The sequence below is a fragment of the Triplophysa rosa genome, linkage group LG10 (genome assembly GCF_024868665.1).
Source record: "Triplophysa rosa linkage group LG10, Trosa_1v2, whole genome shotgun sequence".
Taxonomy (NCBI): domain Eukaryota; kingdom Metazoa; phylum Chordata; class Actinopteri; order Cypriniformes; family Nemacheilidae; genus Triplophysa; species Triplophysa rosa.
This window is the reverse complement of record NC_079899.1, coordinates 3470805-3493783: the sequence shown is the minus strand read 5'-3', so window position 1 is coordinate 3493783 and position 22979 is coordinate 3470805. Positions and strand designations below refer to the sequence as shown.

At 40.5% G+C, this 22979-nt stretch overlaps 1 protein-coding gene across 1 annotated transcript in view; it reads right to left on the bottom strand.

Moving 5' to 3' along the window:
- The window catches only part of LOC130560352 (peroxidasin homolog), a 78044-nt gene that overhangs the window by 30603 nt on the left and 24462 nt on the right, over positions 1 to 22979 (bottom strand). Inside the window, exons 2-3 of the mRNA XM_057344069.1 lie at positions 4751 to 4822; positions 4347 to 4418 (exon numbers count right to left, since the gene is read on the bottom strand). Of these exons, the coding sequence (XP_057200052.1) occupies positions 4347 to 4418; positions 4751 to 4822 (144 nt within the window). The remainder of the gene's footprint in view (positions 1 to 4346; positions 4419 to 4750; positions 4823 to 22979) is intronic.

The window sequence follows — 22979 nt, the reverse complement described above, 5'->3', positions numbered from 1 at the left end:
CCTCGGGTCGATGCACATACGACCGCTTCAACACTGGCTGCAGAGTCAAGTTCCTTGGAAAGCGTGGCACACCGGCAGCAGGCGTATGGTCACACGCTTTTCTGCCGACACACCCTAACCCCCTGGTCTCCATGACCTTCTTGCGGACAGGGGTCCCCTTTGGGATGCCTCCCTGCAAGGTTGGGGTGCCGTGTGCAACGGGCAAGCAGTGTCGGGGCGGTGGACGGGCCCCCGCCTGCGTTGGCATTCAACTGCCTAGTGTTGTTGGTTGTGCTACTTGCATTGAGGACTACCTCTCGTGCAGGGAAGCACGTGCTGGTCCGGTCGGACAGCACAGCTGCTGTGGCATATTCTTTTACTCACAGCAGCTAACATGACTCGCCCGACGCCTCCTCCTCTGGAGTCAGCAGGTGATCAGCTCCCTGTGAGCCACACACATCCCAGGCGTCCTGAACCAGACAGCCGATGCGCTCTCTCGTCAGTCGACGCCTCGCGGAGAGTGGCGACTCCCTCCCCGCGCAGCCGGCTCATGCCTCCTCGGACTCCACCCATTGTCCGCTTTGGTACTCCCTGTCCGAGGTACCCTCAGCACGGATGCCCTTGCGCACAGCTGGCAGCGGGACAAGCGGAAGTACGCTTCCCCCCAGTGAGCCTCATTGCACAGGTCCTGTGCAATGCCAGGGAAGAGGAGCATCAAGTGGTACTTGTTACGCCCCTTTGGCCTAACCAGGACTTGGTTCTCGGAGCTGAGGCTCTGACAACAACTCCCCCCTGGCCGCTCCCCCTGGCGGACAGCTTCCCCAGGGGAAGGGGCACGTTACGGCATCCCAGGTAAAACCTGGTCTCCATGTCTGGACGGGACGAGGAGATCCTGAGTGACCCACCCCCGGTCCGGTTGGGACGTCACTCAGGCTAGGGCTTCGGCCACTGGCCGGCTATACGCCCATAGGTGGTGCCTCTTCTCGTCCTGGTGCTCTTCTCGGCGAGAAGACCCGCGGAGTTGCTCGGTCGGTCTCCCCCTCCACACTGGGAATGTATGTAGCCGCTACGGCCGCTCATCATGACATAAGTGCTGGGTAGCCTCTGGGACAGCACGACCTGGTCATTAGGTTCCTAAGGGGCGCGAGAGGGTGACCACCTTACCCGCGCTCCGTACCCTCTTGCGACCTAGGTGGCGGGCCTCAAGAGGCCCCGCCCCCTTCGAGCCTCTCGGGGTTGCCGCTCTTTCTCAGTCTTGATAAAGACGGCTTTCCGCATGGCGCTCACCTCCAAGAGGGTAGGGGATCTACAAGCACCCTCCGTGTCCACAGATTGCCTAGAACTCGGGGCCGGGATTCTCATGTTATCTTGAGACCCTGCCCCGGCTACGTGCCCAAGGTTCCCACCACTCTCCCGAGAGACCAGGTGGTGAACCTGCAGGCGCTCCCCACCGGGGAGGAAGACCCAACCTATCCGTGTTGTGTTCAGTACGCGCAGGGCGCCTCTACTAGGACCGGACGCAGAGCCCAGAAGCTCTGAGCAGCTCTTTGTCTGTTTCGGAGGTCAGCAGGAGGGCTGTCTCCAAACAGAGGTTGGCGCACTGGATCGTGGATGCCCTCGTTAGGGCATACCGATCTCTTTCGCCCCTGCCCGTTGGGGGTGAGGCTCACCCCTCTTGGCTGGCTCAGGGCGCCTCTCTGCCAGACATCTGCAGAGCTGCGGGTTGGGCTATGCCTAACAACTCCGTGAGGTTCTAATTCCTACGCGCGGAACCGGTGTCAGCCCGCATCCTGGCAAGGTGTGGGACCGGCAGCCGGTAGGGCATACGCCTGCGGAAGCCCTTCCCCCTCCGGGGGAAGCAGTGGCGATCCCGCCTCACTTCTTTCCCCTCGGGTAAAGAACAGGCATTCCATCCATCACTAAGCACCCTTCCAGGGGACAGGCTGGGCAGAGCAGCCCTGCCCCCTTAGGCCGGGGAACAGTTGAGTTATCTCCCACATAGCTCTAACCGGACCTAGTGCTCCAGACGGGTAACACCCCATCCGTGGGCTGTTCCGTCTGATGTATCCTCATGAATGGTTCCCATCTTGGCAACCCATGACCTCCCCAGGTGGACTCCCACCTTGCGGTTAACTCCTGCAGTCCGCACATTCCTCCCATGAGTTCTCCCCTGATGGTGAGACCATGTGGTGTCTCCACTAATTCCTCCCTACGGTAGGTAGTGGCCTCTGCAGCGTTTTTCCCCCAGGGGGAATAATGCTTATCCAGTGGCCCGTACGGTGCCGGGCGGCTTCTCGCCATTTAGAGAATTAGGCCTCCGCCCGTGACGGCCGGCGTTAGGGGGCTTCCCAACTTTTTGTGGAAAGCTCTGGGTCCCCCTTCCACTCACTGGAAGGTCATAATTTCGCGTTAGCGTGTTTGTCTGACTCGCCCAGGCCAGTCAACGTCGCTCCGCAGAGATTGTGATGCGGCTCAGTGCTGTGGCGTTTTCCATAGGAACCCCATTCTGTCGGTTCGACACAACATCGAGAGACCGACAGAAAGGGAACGTCTTGGTTATGGATGTAACCTCGGTTCCCTGATGGAGGGAACGAGACGTTGTGTCCCTCATGCCACAACACTGGCCGCCCACCCCAGCGGTCGGGGGAGGATGCTTTAGGCTCCTCAGACCAAAGGTGAATGAATGAGCACGCCGGCTTCCCTCTTATACCCGGACATCCGGGGAGGAGCCCGGCATGCAAATTTCATTCGCCAATTTTCATTGGCCTTTTCTAAATACTCAGAAGATGATAGGTTCTCAAGACAAACCCCATTCTGTCGGTTCGACACAACGTCTCGTTCCCTCCATCAGGGAACCGAGGTTACATCCGTAACCAAGACGTTTTCCTGTCTGGGGACAGTGGCTGGTGAGAACGAATGCATGGTCTCAAAAACCACTTGATCTTATGACCTCAAGTTCCGAGATCTTGAGTACCATGACCATCCCACAGGACATGCAATAATATTCACAATATACACTGCAAACATGATGTGTCTTCCCATAAATATCACAACAATACTGTCGTAACGTAATAATTACTGTACCACAAATGGAGATGTCTACTTACTGCCAAACTAGCAAAAATGATAAAGAAAATTTGAAATACACAAGAGTATGGATATTCACTAGACAAAACCAGGTGTGAGACATTTTAACTACAGTTTAAGACTCACTTATTGGCCTGTGACCAACAAATCAAGAACTGTGCTTACGTCTCCGCTTAGAGACAAACTATTCCAGCTCCGTCTGATCTCTGAGGTTTCGGGTCAAGGCTGTCAGACAGATAATTTCACATGTCTGAGAGCGTCTCTAGAAGACCACACCTCTTTCTCTTAAAACAATGCCAGTCACAGACACTGAATCATTCAGAAGTGTTGGGGGCATCACTTTGGTGCACTAAAGTTCACAAATCTACACTAAAGTTTAGGGTCAAATGCTTTTCTTTTGACCTTACAAACCTTTTGTTTGCTTAAATGACTGAAAAACACAATTGTGCACACATATTTTTTTTCATTACAAAACACACACACGCACGCACGCACACACATTTTATTAGAAAAGATGTGATCTCTGTTTCCTATTTAAAAGGCATTCCAGAGTGAGACCTCCAGAAGCTGCTTGATAAAATGACAAGAAAAAATATGTGTAAATTCTACACAAAGACTGACTACACTGAAGATAATGAAGATGATCAAACAGTGATGTAATGTCTGGCAATGCAGGTGCATATGGGCCTGGGGGATAAAAAACAGACGGTGGGCGACCCCTCCAGCATGCAGTCGCGAATGGATGCAGTTGGACCCCCCGGAACGTGTTCGGACGGAGGGGGCCTATTCAATTTGTTTGCATTAATATCATTTATGTAATTAATATACAATAAAAATGAATATAAATTAACATGAATATAAGATAAATTGTTATATATTAGCCACTAGCCAGACCGGTAACCAAACACAGACCGGAAATTTACTTCAAGCCAGGCACTTGTGACAGTCTATCGTTTTGATATAATCGTGTTATTCCATAGTTTTTATAAGTTTGCCGTTATTCAAAAATGTGGGGAAAATATTGGGAATTAGAGAATCTATCATTTTGAATAGTGGAGTATATATCACTGATAATAATGCACATTAAAATATAAACTACACAGTATGCTTTCAGACTATTACAGATTAAAGCAGCAATACTCTTGAACCAACTGTACTCCAGTGCTCAAGCCCATAGGATACATAAATGCATCTGAAATAAAAATGCATCATTGTTTATAACACATTGTCTTTAACATAAGCTCTTTCAGCAGGATGAAATCAGATGAAGGAGAACTCACAGATATTTGAGGTTTTCCAAATCTTCAAAGGCTCCTCTTGGGATTCTTCTGATGTGATTGTTATTTAAAAGCCTTCAAAAAAGCAATATATTAGACATCAGAACATATGGATACACATTCTATCCCTGTCAAACAAACTACAGAGTGCCATAAAAATGTTTTATGATTAAACAGATAATATAGATCAAAGCCAGTACAGTTGGAATATATTTGTAACCCTGACGTTGTTGCGTAAATTAAAACACATGTTAGTACTGATATAAACTATTCAGATACAATAAATGATATGAATCTTTAGCAATGGGATTCACATGGTGACCTGATGATGGCAGACTGTTTTTAGGAAGAATAGAATAAGAATTAAGTAATAACAGATGACAGAGTTTGACATGTTTGACACTTACAGTGTATTGAGGTTCTTTAATCGTCTGAAGGATGCCGGCTGTAAATCCTTGATTTTGTTGAATCTTAGGTCTCTGAAATTTAAGAAAAAATATTTTGATCAAACAACTTGTATGTTATTGCTGTGGACATTACATGTGTCGTAACTTTGTCGTACAACTTTGCTGTGCATTAATTATATGCTTATAATAATTAATTGAATACATTTTTAGACTAATAAATCATTTAGCCAGGTATATAACTAACTTGTGATAGATGTTATTTCAGCTGCGCTGTATTGTTATGCTGATCTAAAACACCATTTATTGTTTTAATTCTGTGATAACGTTGACATAGGGTATGTTTACACAATGAAAAACGGAAACGCTTTTGCTTTGTGTTTTTGAAGTTTCACATAAACACGACAGCGTTATCAAAACGATCTGCATTTACATGGATCCAGGAACACGAATAAAAACACTGTATTATGCATGCCAGGCCAGTGGATGGCGATGTTGCACTGTAAGGGGCGATTCACATTTCACGTCGTTTGCGTGCGCAAGTCCGTTATTTTAAATGTAGACAAATTTTTCTAGGCGCGTCAGCACCGCATCGAGATGGAAATACTTAAACTTAACAGAGTGCCGCGCGGTCATTTGACTAGAGAAAGCGTTACGGCTCACGTTTTCCACGCGGTTTTCCACGCGGTTCTTGACAGATCCCTTATGTTTAGTGTGAGAAAGTCATGGTTTGTTTACCATTGACATGCCATGTGCTTTCTCGTGTCTCGTCATTGGCCCCGACCCTCTCGTTTCCCGTATTGCTTTCCTGCCGTGTCTCATGTTCCTCACCTGCCCCTCGTTATCTTCCTTTGTCTGTCTCCCTATTTAATGCCCGTTTGCTGTCTTGTGCGGATTCGTTGTTCAATGTGACGGCCTGAGTTTGTTGCACTACGTCTACGTCCTGAGTTTTGTGAGTTTCGTGTACCACGTGAGTTTCTTGTGCCTAGTGTGCTTCGTGTGCTCCCCTTGCCTTGTTTGTTTATTTGGTTTACCTTACCCTGCCCTGGGGCCTGTTCCATAAAAGGCCACTAAGAAAAGCTGCGATTAAAGTGAACACCTGACTTGAATGAACCGAACTCATCAGTCACGCTTAATTCGGTTCCATAATGGTAAGTTGAAGATCATGTGATCTGACTAATTTGAGTCAGGTTCACCTAGTTCATATAATTGCGTGTGCACGCTAATATTCAGCAGCCCTACAAGTCAAGCGTTGATCAAATCGATCCGCTAAGGAAAAGAGAGCGGTGATTGGTGCAAGATTGGAGTTTAAATCTTGATTTCAGATAACCATCTACAATTCAGAACAACGTGTCTGTATGTTCACAGGTTAGTCTAGGTATGCATAAATCACTGTTTGCACATTAGATTTGAAGGCCCACTTGTGTGTTGAGGTGCTCACATTGTGTATTTTGCAAATATGATTGTCTGCAGGACATTGTAGACTGGGACCACATGTGACAAAGGGAATATTGAGTCATTACAACAAAATGCCAAAAGGTACCCAATCAAATTATTTTTCTGTTCCTACAGAATAATGCAAAGAAGATAAAGACTGCGTACAAGCTCTACCTCCAAACAAAAAGGAATATAGCTGATAGGCCTCCCATTTTACCTTGCCATTTTTTGAAACTGTAGGTCACTATAAATTGTTTGGATTTACATCTTTTTGGCCAATATAATTGTTTAAAATTGTTATAGCTATTATCAACTTATTGGGCAATGTTTATATTCAAACTTTATTGACATTAGTTTAAACATTTACAGTATATCAAATCGATATAATCTAACACAGCTGTATGACAACAGACAATATATTAATTTATTATTGTGTTCAATAATTTATTTAATTGATTTCTTTACATTTTTATTCATAATGTTCATTAAAGTGATGTAATATGGCATCATGACAGAGAATCAGTGGTAATATCATCACATTACGTTGACCTCTAGTTAAGCAACAACTAAGGCTTAGCCTGACAGTTAGCCTGCCCCGGACCAGGCTAATTTCCCAGCATAAATTGCCATAGTAACTGAGTTCAAACTATTTTAAGTTTGCTTTATGAAACCCAATCGACTGATAATAAATCTTACTTACCAAAATAAGCCTGGCTTATTTCCTAATCTTGTTTTATGGAACAGGCCCCTGGACGTTGTGTCGTGTTTTGTTTAGTTTATTTTTGCCCCATCGAGGGAAGTGTTTTGTTCGGTTCAAGTTTTGTATTTTAGTTCGTTCCTGTTTTTGACACCCCCTCGTGGGTATTTCCTTTGTTTTCTATTTAAATAAAGTATTGTGTTAACCCCTTCACCACCGCCTGCCTGCACTTGGGTTCTTCCGCCACGCCGCCCTTGACACACATGGTATGCCGGGAAGCAAACACAACGAAACCGCACAGGACAGCAAACACAAGGGCATTAAATAGGGAGACTAACAAAGGGTAATTAACAAGGGACAGGTGTTGGGAATGAAACACTGAAGAGAAGCTAAATGAGAGAACGAGAGGGGAGGGGCCAAAGACGAGACCGGAGAGAACGCATATCGTGACCGACAATAATATGTTTCTCTCCACACAAAACATGAGGCTCTGCCATGATTCTGCCACAAGACCAAGAAAGACATGATATGATGAGGCAGAATCATGACAAGTTAATGTCTAGTTTCACTTTCGTTTTATTTCATTCGTTTGTTAAGTATTTGTTGATAGTCATAATACATTAAAACACCGAAACATTTAATTTAATTTAAACATTCGTTAGATGTTATGCGCGCGTGCGCATTGCACAAATTGTTTAATATGATTTCTTGCCTGTTATATACAGGATGCATGAACGGAGCGTCCACATGTGCTTTCATAGCGACACAGCCCGCGGCGCACCGCACTGCTGCCTGTTTACATCAAGTACAAAATGCGAGTTTGTATTACGTTATTTTAAATACGTTTATGAGCGTATGACAGCGTAGATTATTTAATTAGTTTTCTTTTATCTGCGTTTTTCTGTTCTCTTTCTGTAGTGCGAGTCATAGACTGATACAGTATATGTTTCTGTGAGAAGAGAAGGTTCACACAGTCCATGAGAGAGTGATTGACAGCGTGATGCGATCGTTTCCACCCAACAATAGGCTATATACAGTTTAGGTATGACATGACGTGTCTATGGTGTTTTAGTTAATTTAATTATTTCTTTACTACAACCTTTTGAAGTCGAATGTCACCATTATATTTTATATTTACAAAAACACTGTAGGTATATTTTAGGAGCCTGTTTGATTTGGGGTACATTTTACTTTTTGATTAATGTTTGTGTTTCTGAGGCTCTACATGCAGCTACTCTCACTTGTAGCAAAAAACAGCGGTGGATGGTGTTATAGTTATATCATTATGTCATTTGTATCGTTACCGCAACAAATACCAGAAAATACCGTGACAGAGTTTTAGGGCCATATCGCCCATCGCGAATGTGTGTATATAGTTTGTGTATATAAATACTATCCGTTGGTCGTAGTGGTGCAGTAAATCTACTTTTTTGCTGGGGAAATGTTAATTAGTATGTTCACGCAGCACAAACATGAAGCATGTAGGCCGCCATTATTGTTTTGGGAATACTCGCACATGCCTACAGACTGAACGCGTAATACGCATGCTATGACGTCATCGTTTTTGGAAAACGCCGCCTCAGAGTTTACACAGAGACAATAACGCTGTCGTTTTCAAAAATTTGCACTTTGAGATCCGTTTCAAAAGTTTGCGTTTTCAGTCCCCCAAAACAGAATTGACGTGTAAATGAACAGCCTAAATGCATAAAAAGTTTTTAGTTGAAAACGGTCTCATAGTTTGGAGGCTGAGGATTAGTAGAAGACCACATTACAACAGAGATCCCAACATTCATTTGGTTGGCAATAACCATAAAAAAAATTGCTCTGTAAACAGGGCATGTGCCAGCTGGCCTTTTAACAGCTACATCTGCAGAACTTTCAGCGAGATTCTGAGGGCCACCACAAGAACTTCAAAAGCACTCGTGAGAACTCACTCTTTGAAGTGCACAGATACCTGTCTTAGTTATCACGTCTGGCTTAAAGAATGCACTTTAAAGGGGTACTCCACCAAAAAATGAAAATTATGTCATGATATACTCACCTTCAAGTTGTTCCAAAGCTTCATAAATTTCTTTGTTCTGTTGAACACAAAGAAAGATACTTGGAAAAATGTTAGCAACTGTTAGCATCACTGTCTACCTTAGCAGGAAAAATTAAGATGGTAGTCAAAAGTGCCCCAGAACTGTTTGCTTTCCTAAATTCATCAAAATATCTAATTTTGTATTCAACAGAACAAAAAAGATACAATAATTTTTCCTACTATGGTAGTCAATGATGTCCCAGAAATGTCAGTTGCTAACATTTTTCCAAATATCTTTCTGTGTGTTCAGAACAAAAAAAAGATACAGGTTTGGAACAACTTGAGGGAATCTAGTAAATGATGACAGAATTTTAAGTATCAGTATCCCTTTAATATATGTAATAATCCCTTAACCTAATGTTGCTGTAGACATTCATAGAAGTCTTAAAGTTGTCTGCATATAAACTAACAACGAAAGTAATTAAATGAAAAATTAAAAGACATTACAGGCTCTATCATGGAATGCTTGTAATAAAATACAGTGGTAGGCAAAGTACAGAAATCATATACTGGATATACTGTAAGTACAGTATAGACCAAAAGTAACAAAATATTATTCTAGAAAATTTTTATCTAATATTTTTAAATATCATTAGTATAATGACTTTCAAACCAACAGGTTCTATGAAAAGAATCAGCACATTCACAAATCAGATTTTCCATGACGTCTAGGAAAGGACGTCAAAAAAGTCTGAAGTAACAAATAATGAGACTACATGTTTTATGAAATGTAATAGAAAAAAAGTATGCTTTAGAATGTAGTGAAGTAAAAATGAAAAAAATCTCAAAATATAAATATTTGATCAATGTGACAGTAAAAAGACTGTCCACCACTGGCCTTTACTGGACAAAAGTCTCTACACAAAGCTATCATGTGGCTTTAACAGGACTAGAATCTTACACAACTTGCATCTACTACTATTATGATGCTTTATTTTTATTTAAAAAAATATAAAGATTTTATTTTTATTTTTAGAGCTTCGTTCATTTTATTTAGTTTAACTGTATAGAAAACATGCAAAACATATACTCTTGTGCTTCACATAGGAAAAAGGGAATAGAGTTCTGGAGGTAAAATAAAAGATTCCTTTAACAGATCTGAGGCTTTGGCCTGCAGTCACCTTGATTTATGAGCTGTAATTTACACAGATAATAATAAAAATATTTTGAAAAAAAACTTTTGACGTGATTATGTGATCTGTTTCAGATCTGAAACCAGTCTTCTGCTCGATGCAATGAAGAATGTAAAGATCCACACAGTATATATACTGTATATATATCTTAAATACTAGTCCAACTGGAAGATGTTACAACATCTAAACAACAAAAGTAAACAATTTTCAGATCTATAATCTAAATACACTGAAAAGACCACAAGTTCAAAGCAGACTAAAGGAGGGTCTGAAACAGCAACCCTGTGTTGTGCTCCATCACATCTGCAGGTGTGTAACTCCATCCATCACAAGTCTTCTGAGGTCACAGCACAAATACTTTGAAATGCTGGGAATTTTTCAGTAAGCAGTCAACTGAAGAAACCTCTTGGATCAGACATCAAACACCTTCATAGGTGCAATTCACTCTGACTTCATACCAAAGCATACCTCGTAGTCTTAGACTGCTAGATCTACTAGCAGTAACATCTGGGCTGCATGTTATAAAGTTACATGGGTTATCATCACCACATTCACTCCACAGGGCTGTACAGTGCAACATATATGTACTAAGAATGAATTTAATAGTGTAGCCCGCGTGCGATACAGTTTGGCAGGTGCACTACTATGGAGTTTAAATACACCCGAAACTCACGCGCATGTAATCCGCGCGCGCACGTGCGATGCAAACACGCATAATGATAACCACGCGGAGAAAGCTGCTCCGCGAGGGCGCATTTAAACTCCGCGAGCGAGCAGAACAGTATCCGCAAGCGGAAAAGAATCCTCGCGCAGGCGCATTTCTGCTCCGCGAGCAAAAACTCATTCTGCGAGCAGAGGCTTTGACGAGCGCGCGCGCTATTCTCTCTATGCTCTCGCAACTGCTCAACACTTGCTCGCTCGTTGAGTTGACTTCTGAGACTTTGGAGGCGGTACAATGCATGTTAAAAGTTACCAATCAAATGAGCGGAGACATGTCTCCGCTCATTTGATTGGTAACTTTTAACATGCACTCACCTACATGCAGTCACCTACAGATTACATGTCTTACTACCGAATGATTAGTGTATTACCTTGCCTTAGCTATGTGTTAGTATTTTAACAAGTGACATTTTGATTTCTTACATCTGTCAACAAAAATTATGCTATATAATATAGCAGTTAAACTTACATGTCAGGTATGACCTATTTAAAACATACTATAATAATATAATTAAATGTCTCCTGTAGTCATTACATTTGAGTTATCTAATATCTGTTTACTGGCATAGCCCGTTTTAATATTTTCAAAACAAATAAAGCAAAACAAATAAATTATTTAAATTACATTTTAGAGAGTACATCATATTGTAATTGCGGAGCAGAAATGCGCCCGCGCGAGGATTCTTATCCGCTTGTGGATACTGTTCTGCTCGCTTGCGGAGTTTAAATGCGCCCTAGCGGAGCAGCTTTCCGCAGATTCCATGCACGTGAGTTTTGGGTCCATTTAAACTCCATACACTACACAGAGCCACTTGTTTGTGTGAAGTGCATTTGTCGTTGTGCTTGTTCGTGTGTGAGGTTAACTAATGGCGCACCACTCTTTATATTCGTTCTTATGTAGTTTTTGCAATTAGAACTTGTTATTTCAAATTTAAAAACGCTGTATTTTCCACATACCGTGCTTGTTTGTATCTCTTCTTTGCGGCGCCTCTCTGAAACGCGCAGATTTTTTACAAAGCTCATCGCTCTGAAAAGCGAGGTTTGCTATGATTGGCCAGTTAACCAGTGCATAGTGATTGGTCGAATACTGCAAGCGTGTGAGGGAAATGTCACGCCTCTTACCATATTTGGAACATCAGGTTCCAAAGCAATTGTACTGACAGGTACACCCCCCTTACTTGCGTTTACATTTGGGCGGACTTAGTCAAATCAGACCACAAACTGAAGTAGATTTGTGGGGGTGTGGTTACACGAGGCGTTTCAGGCAGGTCTGGGTGAGCATTCGCTTTTAGATAGAATGCATCTTTTGTTACGACACTATAATTTTTGCAATTTTACGTGTCTAATACATGCATGGGCAACTTATAACACACCAAAGACACAGAAAAACACGTATTCGCACCATATGACCCCTTTAAACATGCCATCTGGCTGTTCTGAATGTCACGATGCACATCGAAGAGAGATGGGGATATTTTACGATATGATATTTAATTGTATTCGTTGAGCGGTCAAGACGCTACCTACTCTGCGGCTAGCGCGTCACGTGTGCTTATCTCACATATGCGGTAGAGAGAGAAGTCTCTGTGAGAAGGGGAAGCACATGACACAATCTTTGTCTCCAAGTGGTTTACAAAGCGTCTTATTTTCCCTCACAATCGCCATTAAAACACAGCAAACTTGAATCGTGACTGCAGGCGAGTCACCCAGAAACTCATTACAAAGGCAGCACAAACGTTTTTAAATGCTAATGTTAATTTATCCGCTAACGTGAGCTGCTGCATAACGTGATATGCAACATAAAGCCAAAATAAACCAGCGCTGTACCGATTAGAGTAGCGATGAAGTGAGTCGTACTGTACATTAAAAGATCGAATGACATGCTAAAAATCAAACCAAGTATGTGATTTGCATGATTGAAGAAATGTAATGCAGTTTATGTAATATGTCTTTTTGAAAGATTTTTCTCATTCATTACCGTCTCAAGCAAAGACAGCGCAGCTTCAAAGAGACACGAGCCAATAGCGCTTGAGCGTGAGCTCTGTCAGAGCATTTCATTGGTTGAATGTACTGAATGAACACGCCCTTCACTGAACGAACGAGTCAATTGAGCCAAAATGAGATTGAATGAACCGCTACATGTCGTTCATGGTCTAATATTCTCTGTGTTGTAACAATGCATATCCAGTAGTTACTCAACTTTTCTGAAAAATAAAGCTAATCACCTGGTTTCATTTAATTCTAAGGTAAAGTAAATTATGTCAAAACAGTTAAAACTTTGTATGGAACATTTAATTACACCAATTAAATGAGTTAATCCAGATAGATTTTAGTAGACTAAATATAATGTAGATTTTGTCGACTAAAACTAAAATTATGGGGATGACTAAAATATGACTAAAACTTAATTGCATTTTAGTCAAAAGACTATGACTAAACCTAAATCAAAATTTGCTGTCACTCTTGGACAAACCTGCAGCACAGCAGGTTCAGTTAAGCCTTAAAATGTTAAAATTCTTTATTAAGTTGTATGTGCAACAAAAAAGTTACTGAAATTGTTAATATTTTGAAAATAAATGTTATTTGAATTTCAGTTTCATTTTTTAATTTTGTTCAAAATATCGAGATGTGTATCGTATCGTGAACCCAGCATCGAGATATGTACCGAATCGTGAGCTGAGTGTATCGTTACATCCCTAGTTTTCACAGATATTATATATCTTGTATATTTATTATTGCTCTTTAATAAAGAAAAAGTACTTGTTATTCGAATACTCGATTAATCAATGGAATAATTGGCAGAATACTCGATTACTAAAATAATCGATAGCTACAGCTCTAAACCAAACAACCCTGTTGGCCCCTGTTAACTACTTCAATTGTTAACCACAAAACCACTGGGATGTTTCTCAAAATCTTTTGTGCTCTACAGAAGAAAGCAGTTTTATTTCTAAGATGAATTATCCCTTTAATGTTTGTTTTATTTCAAGCAAAAAAAATTGCATTAAGCTCCCACATAAAATACTACACGAAAAAGGGAGTATGTGAAATATTGTAGGAAAATGTTCTTTTGCCTTCCAGACACTGTCAAGATAATCTTCCTTAATGTTGAATCGACACAGGGATCTGAGAAACTCACTGCACGTCTATCTGAACATCTGTTCTTCAGAAATGCTAGAAGACAAACGCCTGGGTTTGACAGCCTCATGGTCGAGGGATGCCCTACCACAAACACGGCTTGTGTGTATAGCAGAAACATGCTCAGACATGGACTGAGGAGATTCCAACAGATTCTCCACACTGCCTCGGGCAACACATTCAGATCTACCAAACCACACACTCTGTTCAACAAAGAACATCAATCACATACATGTTCTTCCAGACTGAGAATGACATGGACTTTAATTTGCCTCCATCTTGATAAATCTGAGAGTGTGTGTATTGAAGCAAAGGACTGACGAAAAATATGTTCAGATGGAAAGCTCCGAAAATTTAAAGCCTAAAGTGAACATTAAACACTTTTCACAGCCCTCCTTATTTACTAAAACTGTTAGACTCATGATATTGTGCCTCAGACTATACTCACTGTAGTTCATAAAGCAGTAATAAAGTGCATTGTTTATTCATTGTATGAATGTAAGATAAGAGTGCAGCAGAGTCTAGGTAATAATTACATCATGAGTAATGTTTACTGTCAGGCGGAGAACACAGTAGAGGCGAGCCCTCATACTATCACTCTATCAAATGGGATGTGACTCATTGGCCCCGTTTACACCCCACACAACAGGTCAGGTCAGGTCAGATCAGATCAGATCAGATCAGATCAGATCACCCAATCAGAATACAAAGCACAGATTTACTCAGAAAAATGCCAAGATGGCATTATGCAGGTTTCAAACAGACAGCATTAAACTTTGCAGTAACATTCGATTCTAAAAGTCATATTTGTCTATTGCATACATACAAGTTTTTAAATGTGTGATTGTCATAATACTGTCACTTAACTGTGCTCTGCAATGTTTTAGATTCTTGGTTTTTGTCTGGTTGTCCAAATAGTAAAATCTATTCTCTTAATATTCCCCATAATACTGCATGCTCAAGATTGACATTAGGGATGGGCCGACATGAAATTTCAGGGATGAAAATCATAACCAATAAGCATGTAGTATGAGCACTAGTAAGTGACGATTGTCCCAGTAAACAGCACATAATTAATTGCATTCTATAGATCTATAGTCTGTATAAAAACAATGCGAACACCACACAATTAATTTGACATGTCTGTGTAAAATACTACAAACACCACAGTAAATTCCTAAATCTGTGTAAAAGTACTGCAAGCAACAATGCAGACTATAGTCGGGCTGTCACAATTATTAAATAATCGTCTCATTGCAATTATTTCAGATAACCACAATTATTGAAAATCCTTAGAAAACAAGGGTGATCTGAGGTATTTCACATCCACCGTCCTTGATCTGCACTCACGGTTTCATTCAAATGACATTTCCTCATCATTTGACTTGTATCAGATTTGTATTTTTTGTGTTTATGAGTTTTATTAAAGTGATTCCAGATTTTCTGCATCTACACAGCAAGACGACATCATCCTCATATCTCAGTTTTTTTCTGTTAAGACAGTCTTTGCTGTTAAGGTCACTCTTTAGGGAATGTTACTAGTTATTTACAGAATTTTCACATTTCTTAATGTATCTATATTTAATTCATTTTATAAATTAATTGTAATTAATCGTTATGATTGTCAAAGCCTTTAAACAAACAATTAATTGCCACAATCACAATTATTTAATAGACAATTAATCGGCAGCCAAATTTCATAATCGTGACAGCCTTAAATATCTATCTATCTCTAATTATCTATAAATCACGCAAACACCACATAATGCATTATGTAGATCTACTGTATGTAAAGTTAGTGCAAACACAACTATAAATTCTATAGATCTGATTTAAAAATATAGCAAACATCACAAAATGCATTCTATAAATTTACTGTATGTAAAATTAGTGTAAACACAATACATAGATCTGATTTAGAAATTGTCATGATCCAGTTTGTGTTTGCCCCATGTATTGTGGACTTTTATGTCACTTCCTGTCCTGTCATATGTTGTAGTCCTTTGTAGTTCTGTTTTCTATTGGTTCTTTGTGATTGTCTACCGAGGTGTTTCTTGTCTGCTTGTTATCCTGTCTATATAACCCTTGTGTTTCATTTGTCTGGTGTCAGTCGTTGGTGCCTCTGTCGTTGGATTAGCTTGGCGGTTTTATTTGTTTTTGTCTTATTAAATCTTGTACTGCATGTGGATCCGCTTCCTGCCTGGTTACTCTGACTAGTTGTTACAGAAATACAGCAAACACAACAAGGCATTTTATAAATGTTTATGAATAATACAAACATCACACAATTCATTCAATAGACCACTTTTCGGAAAACGTAAGCAACGCTGATTCAGAAGAACTTCCTGTTTTAGTTTTTTAACACTACATAATGTTTGAACAAATACAACCAGCAGAATATTAATCGTCTCAAAATGTTAAATATCTTTAAAATTTAATTAGGCCTATACAGTATATGAAAGATTTAAAAATAAATGAAATAAAAATGAAGTGCTTCTAGGCCGGTGTTTACATTTGGCGAAACGGTCTATAGACCTACTGTTTGTAAAATTACCACTATCTATTCTATAGATCTGATTTTAAAATACAACAAACACCATGCAATGCATTCTACAGATCTGTGCAAAAATACTGCCAATACGACACACTGCATTCTTGAGATCTACTGTTTGTAAAATGACTGCAAACACAACAATGCTTCTATAGATCTGATTTAGCCTAACAATGCAAACAAACACCACACAACGCATTCTATAGATCTGTGTAAAATACTTTTACAGTAAAATATTGTAAATTACTGTTTATAAGTAATGCAAACACAATGCAATCTATAGACCTGCTGTGTGTAAAATTATGGCCCTAATGCATTCTTCAATTTATGTAAAACTACTGCAAACACCACATTATTTTTTATCACGTCTGGTGCAAGAGGAAATACCAAGGCATTCTTTGAAGGAAAAATGACATCCATTAACTATGATCTATTTCAGACGTATCCAATAATTCTCTCTCGGGTACAGCATCATATTTCAGTGTTCTGCAGGGTCAAGTTGTACACTTCACATCAGATAAGAGAGCTGAACCGCTTCCAGGTAAATGATGACAAGCATTATCTTTTCTGTCTAAATACAGATCACAGCTAATAAACATCAACCACTGTAAAATATAGAGCCTACTTTTCATACCAAAACACTCCATAAAACGATGGTTTACCATGGTAATCATTGAACTACCTTTGAAATGCCATAGTATATGAACACAAGGTAATCACTCGGTACCATGGTATATCAAAGTACCATGAACTTTTTATACTCTAACTGTTGCCACAGTGTGTTTTTGACAACACAGATTGTGTTCTGTGGACACAATGTGGACAAACAGAAATGTGAGCTCATGCATGTCAACAGGATGTGGTATGGGTCCTTGCAGGCTCACGTCCAGTCGAATGATATCACACAGGAAATTCCCTACTTCACGTGTGTGATAAAGAGCAAGGGGGAAATGATAATACACGTAAGGTTAGAGCATAATCATATCAACATTCTACATGCTGATCGATTTATACATTTACATTTAGTCATTTAGCAGACGCATTTATCCAAAGCGACTTTCAAATGAGGTAAACAATGGAAGCAGTATACAATATACAAAGGATGCAGTCTTAAGGTGAAGGGCCAGTTGTCATAGGCTAATGGCCGTGTGGAAAAGTTTGTTATTGATTAGCTATTCAGCTCATTTGAAGTGACTTTTAAGGGGCTTTCACACTGCTGGAACATTTACACATTAATACATTAAGTTCCAATAACTATTAGTGGAAGTATCTGCTTTTTGGTGTGTTCACGCTGCAGGATCTGGGAATGATTGTTATAGGAACACCTTGGAATGAACAAAATTAGCTTTTGGTGTCTAACCCAGTATAAGAGCAACTGTTTTAAAATATAGCACCTTACTCCGCTTTCAGCCAATTTACATCAGTAAATCCTGAAATCCTGAAGACTTTCTGAATGTTATTGATATAATGATATATCTTTCTGAGATAAGGACACAAGGTGAATTAAAGGAATGTTCTGCTTCAATGTGTGGCATGTTGACTTTAGTAAAAAAAAACAATAAAAAAACTGTGATTACAGTACTACACTTACAGTGAAAGTACAGTGAAAGGTTTCAAAGCATTACAAGGAAACCCAATTAATTACAGTTTACTTATTTAAAGTTCCCGTGAACCGGAAGTTGCGACCGTCTTTACTTTTTAACTCAGAGACATTTCTGAGTGAAACGGAATTTTTGAATCTGAAAAATAGTGGGCGTGGCTTCCCTCCATCCATCTCGGCGAGTTCAGCATTCATCACCGGGCGCAGTCTTTAACTTCAACCGCCGCATAAGGCAAGTTTTAAAGTAAGCGATCACAATAAAACTGTTGCGCGCATTTAAAATCAATGAAGCGCGTGATGCGTGCCGTGGAGCTCGTTCTCAACACAGTAACGCATTTGACAAGAAAGACAATCGAGACACAGCAGTGAAAGTGCTAAAACCTTATAGCAGTCTGATCTCTAGACATGCAGTCTGTCAAGCTTTTTACTCTGACTGCATGTATAGGCATATAATTATACTTATTCATTATACATACTGTCTGTTTTTAAAATAATGCACATATAATGTAGCCAAGAGGTCTCTGTAAATGGACTTCATCTGTTGATATATTCAACGCATTTTCTGTCCATATTTAATACAACTATAGCGAGCATTTAGTTGTAGCTGGAGGGTAAACAGTAAACACTATAACATCTTTCTAGCAATGTTAGTGTACATGCTCATTTCACATTCACTTTAATTGAATTTAAAAGTATCGATGTGGCACCGGTATTGGAAAAAACCCAAACGATACTCAATCCTAGTGCTAACGTGAGAGAAAGACCACGCCCACGCGTCAACCAGCCAGCATGAGAAAGAGCAGCACACCCATCAATGCAGATTCACTCGGCTGACGGAAGTTTAGCTGTTTGTATGTTCACTGCATTTGGGTGATGAATGTTATATAAACGGTGGATATAACGCTATATTTGGAGATGGTTTGAAACTGATAGATGGCGCGGTCCCAGTGCTAAAAGGAGCCGGACATGAACTGCACGCGGTAAGTCCAACGTCTGTGTTTTGTTGGCAATCGGCGTGTGCGTGCATAATGTACAAAACACAAAGGGATTAATGTGATGATGTGTTGCTTGCTCGTGTTGTAGTTCCGTCTAGAGCTGTAATCGGGCCTTAAAAGTTAGGCCCGACAGTGCCCGAGCCCGACAGAATTCGGCCCGAGCCCGACAAGTACATTTTGATTGACAGCTTTTTAAAAGCCCGAACCCGTTTACAGACCGACATTAGGCTATTCAAATGTGCGCACGCACACAGCTTTTGTCAAGAATGAGTCATTTATACACTGCGTTCCAAATTATTATGCAAATTGGATTTAAGTGTCGTAAACATTTAATTTTATATTGTTCAATTAAACTTATGGATGGTATTGTGTCTCAGTGCTCTTTGGATCACTGAAATCAATCTCAGACACCTGTGATAAGTAGTTTGCCAGGTGAGCCCAATTAAAGGAAAACTACTTAAGAAGGACGTTCCACATTATTAAGCAGGCCACAGGTTTCAAGCAATATGGGAAAGAAAAAGGATCTGTCTGCTGCCGAAAAGCGTCAAATAGTGCAATGTCTTGGACAAGGTATGAAAACATTAGATATTTCACGAAAACTTAAGCGAGATCATCGTACTGTGAAGAGATTTGTGGCTGATTCAGAGCACAGAAGGGTTCGTGCAGATAAAGGCAGAATGAGGAAGGTTTCTTCCAGACAAATTCATCGGATTAAGAGAGCAGCTGCAAAAATGCCATTGCAAAGCAGCAAACAGGTATTTGAAGCTGCTGGTGCCTCGGGAGTCCCGAAAACCTCAAGGTGTAGGATCCTCCAGATGCTTGCAGTTGTGCATAAACCTACTATTCGGCCACCCCTAACCAATGCTCACAAGCAGAAACGGTTGCAGTGGGCCCACACATACATGAAGACTAATTTTCAAACAGTCTTGTTTACTGATGAGTGCCGTGCAACCCTGGATGGTCCAGATGGATGGAGTAGTGGATGGTTGGTGGATGGCCACCATGTCCCAACAAGGCTGCGACGTCAGCAAGGAGGTGGCGGAGTCATGTTTTGGGCTGGAATCATGGGGAGACAGCTGGTGGGCCCCTTTAGGGTCCCTGAAGGTGTGAAAATGAACTCTGCAAGGTATGTAGAGTTTCTGACTGAGCACTTTCTTCCATGGTACAAAAAGAAGAACCATGCCTTCCGTAGCAAAATCATCTTCATGCATGACAATGCACCATCTCATGCTGCAAAGAATACCTCTGTGTCATTGGCTGCTATGGGCATAAAAGGAGAGAAACTCATGGTGTGGCCACCATCCTCCCCTGACCTCAACCCTATTGAGAACCTTTGGAGCATCCTCAAGCGAAAGATCTATGATGGTGGGAGGCAGTTAGCATCAAAACAGCAGCTCTGGGAGGCTATTCTGACATCCTGCAAAGAAATTCAATCAGAAACTATCCAAAAACTCACAAGTTCAATGGATGCAAGAATTGTGAAGGTGATATCAAAGAAGGGGTCCTATGTTAACATGTAACTTGCCCTGTTAGGATGTTTTTGATTGAAATAGCTTTTGATTTCAGTAAATATGACCTCCTAATGCTGCAAATTCAACAAATGACCATTTTCAGTTTTTTACAACCTATGAAATGTTTTCAAACTCTGTTGTGCATAATAATTTGGAACAGTGCATTTTGAGTTTTTCATTTTTTAAATAAATACTGTTGTCAGTGGGAGGTTTGTTCAATAAAATTCCAAATGTACCCTAACTGTTGATTACTTGAAAATTATACTGACTGTCATTTGCATCGACAAATTAGGAAAACCAGAGAAAGATATCATTTGCATAATAATTTGGAACGCAGTGTACATGTTTTTAACATAATTTATTAATGACTAACGTAGGCTATAGGCCACTTGGAAGTTGGAACAAAGAAATAAAATAAGTCCTCTGTAACATCTCACATATCCCACTGGCTCATTATTCTCATTACGCACATTGTCAAAACTTTTCCTCACCTCAGACTTTGCTTTAGTTGCTGGTGCAACCAAAACGTAATCGCCAGAGGCAAGCCTCCGTTTCACCTCCTCAGCATCCATTTTCGCATCTTTCTCGCACTAATCGGAACGCATCACATGACCGCTCATTTACCGCGCAAGCCCGAGCCCGGCCCGAGCCCGTGTAAAATGATAGAAATTAAGCCCAAACCCGTTGGGTCCGTCGGGTTCGGGCAATGATCTTCAGCTCTAGTTCCGTCCCACTCTCCCCACTAGTCCCGCCTCTAGCAGCTGGTGTTTTTCGGGAAATAATTGTACAGCTGCATCTCATCTCATCTCATCTCAACTCAACTCAACTTTATTTATATAGCGCTTTTTACAATTTTCATTGTTACAAAGCAGCTGTACATAAAACAATTAAAGTTGTACCTGTAAAAACAAGAAAAAGGTGAAATATACACACGTACTAACACACATAGACATAGACACACACACACGGACGCGCACACACGTACACAAACAAGTACGCACACACAGTGAAAGCACACATTTAAGATAAAGGAGAGAGAAGCACAGGTCAAATATAACAGACTATAAATTCCTACTGTATATGCAATATTAATTAAGTAAAACTTTAAAATTCTAAAGCAGCCCCCCGGCCAGGCAAATAGTGCAAAAGAACAGTATGCAAATGGTGGCGAGGAACCCAAAACTCCAATCGAGAAAAAAATCAGTAGTAGCGTCAGTAATAACGGTCCGTGGGGAAACGCAGCGCTCCGTGTGTACTGTAGTTAAATGGATTAAACGAGGCTTGATTTTTTGTAATCGATTAACTCCAGTTACTCGAGGAATCGTTTCAGCCCTACTACTGTATAGGTTCTCAAGATTAATATTAGATTTGCAGAAACTGCAACTGTGTGTTACCCCATCTTTAAAAAGTGAATGACCCACATTGACAAACTATTTACCAAAAAACGCTGCAATATTTCATTAAAAAAATATAGGCATTGCAATTTTTTATTTCACTGGGACTTTAAATAATCCTTTTAGGTGGGACCATGTACCTAAAGAACAACGTTTTACAAATGTAGTTTCTGTGGTAGCCTTGTGAATAACAAACAAAGGTTACCGAGACAAGTTAAAGGTTTAATGTTACTTCACATAGAATCAGTTATAAACCTTAGTTTTTAAAATAATATTTTGAATGATATTTGATTTGATTTCAGTTAACATAAATAAACATATATAGTAAACTATAATAACATTGCTTACTCTATAGCCCTTGGAAATATATACTTAAAACAGTTTTTTACAGTTTACTGCTTGGCCCTGTGTGGTTTGATAGTACGTGGAGTGCTCTAAAAGTACATGAAATTATTTCCAGAGGTAAATGTCACAACGCCTCAAACGCTGTTGATACAATTTGTATTAAAACCAGAACATTCCTTTAACATAAAGTCAGTCGAATGGCACACTAACAGATGGCCATCAACAGTTTACATGTGTATGTCATGTGCAAACCATTTGATGAAAAAAATTATAGTCAAACAAAAACATAAAATAGTCCACCAGCGAATCAACTGGGAAATCGCCGATTGGCCTTCACAAGTCGAACAAGACCGAGATTTCTTCCCCTTGTGCTCGCTGATGTTGTTATGGGTTGATTTATGTTGTAGTACGTCACACAACAGGCTTGAGCTGTTTAATGTTTGAATAGTGTAGCAAACTCTCTTCACTGGCACAGGGATAAAGCATCAGGAGAGTTCTTCTAATAACTATCTGGCCTCCTCTGCGCAAATTAGCAAAGCTTTAGGGATTTTACAGGCTTTACATTCCACAATGACCCAGAGGATGAACAACTGACAAACCCTGACAGCAGCAAATTCCACACAATGGTGTT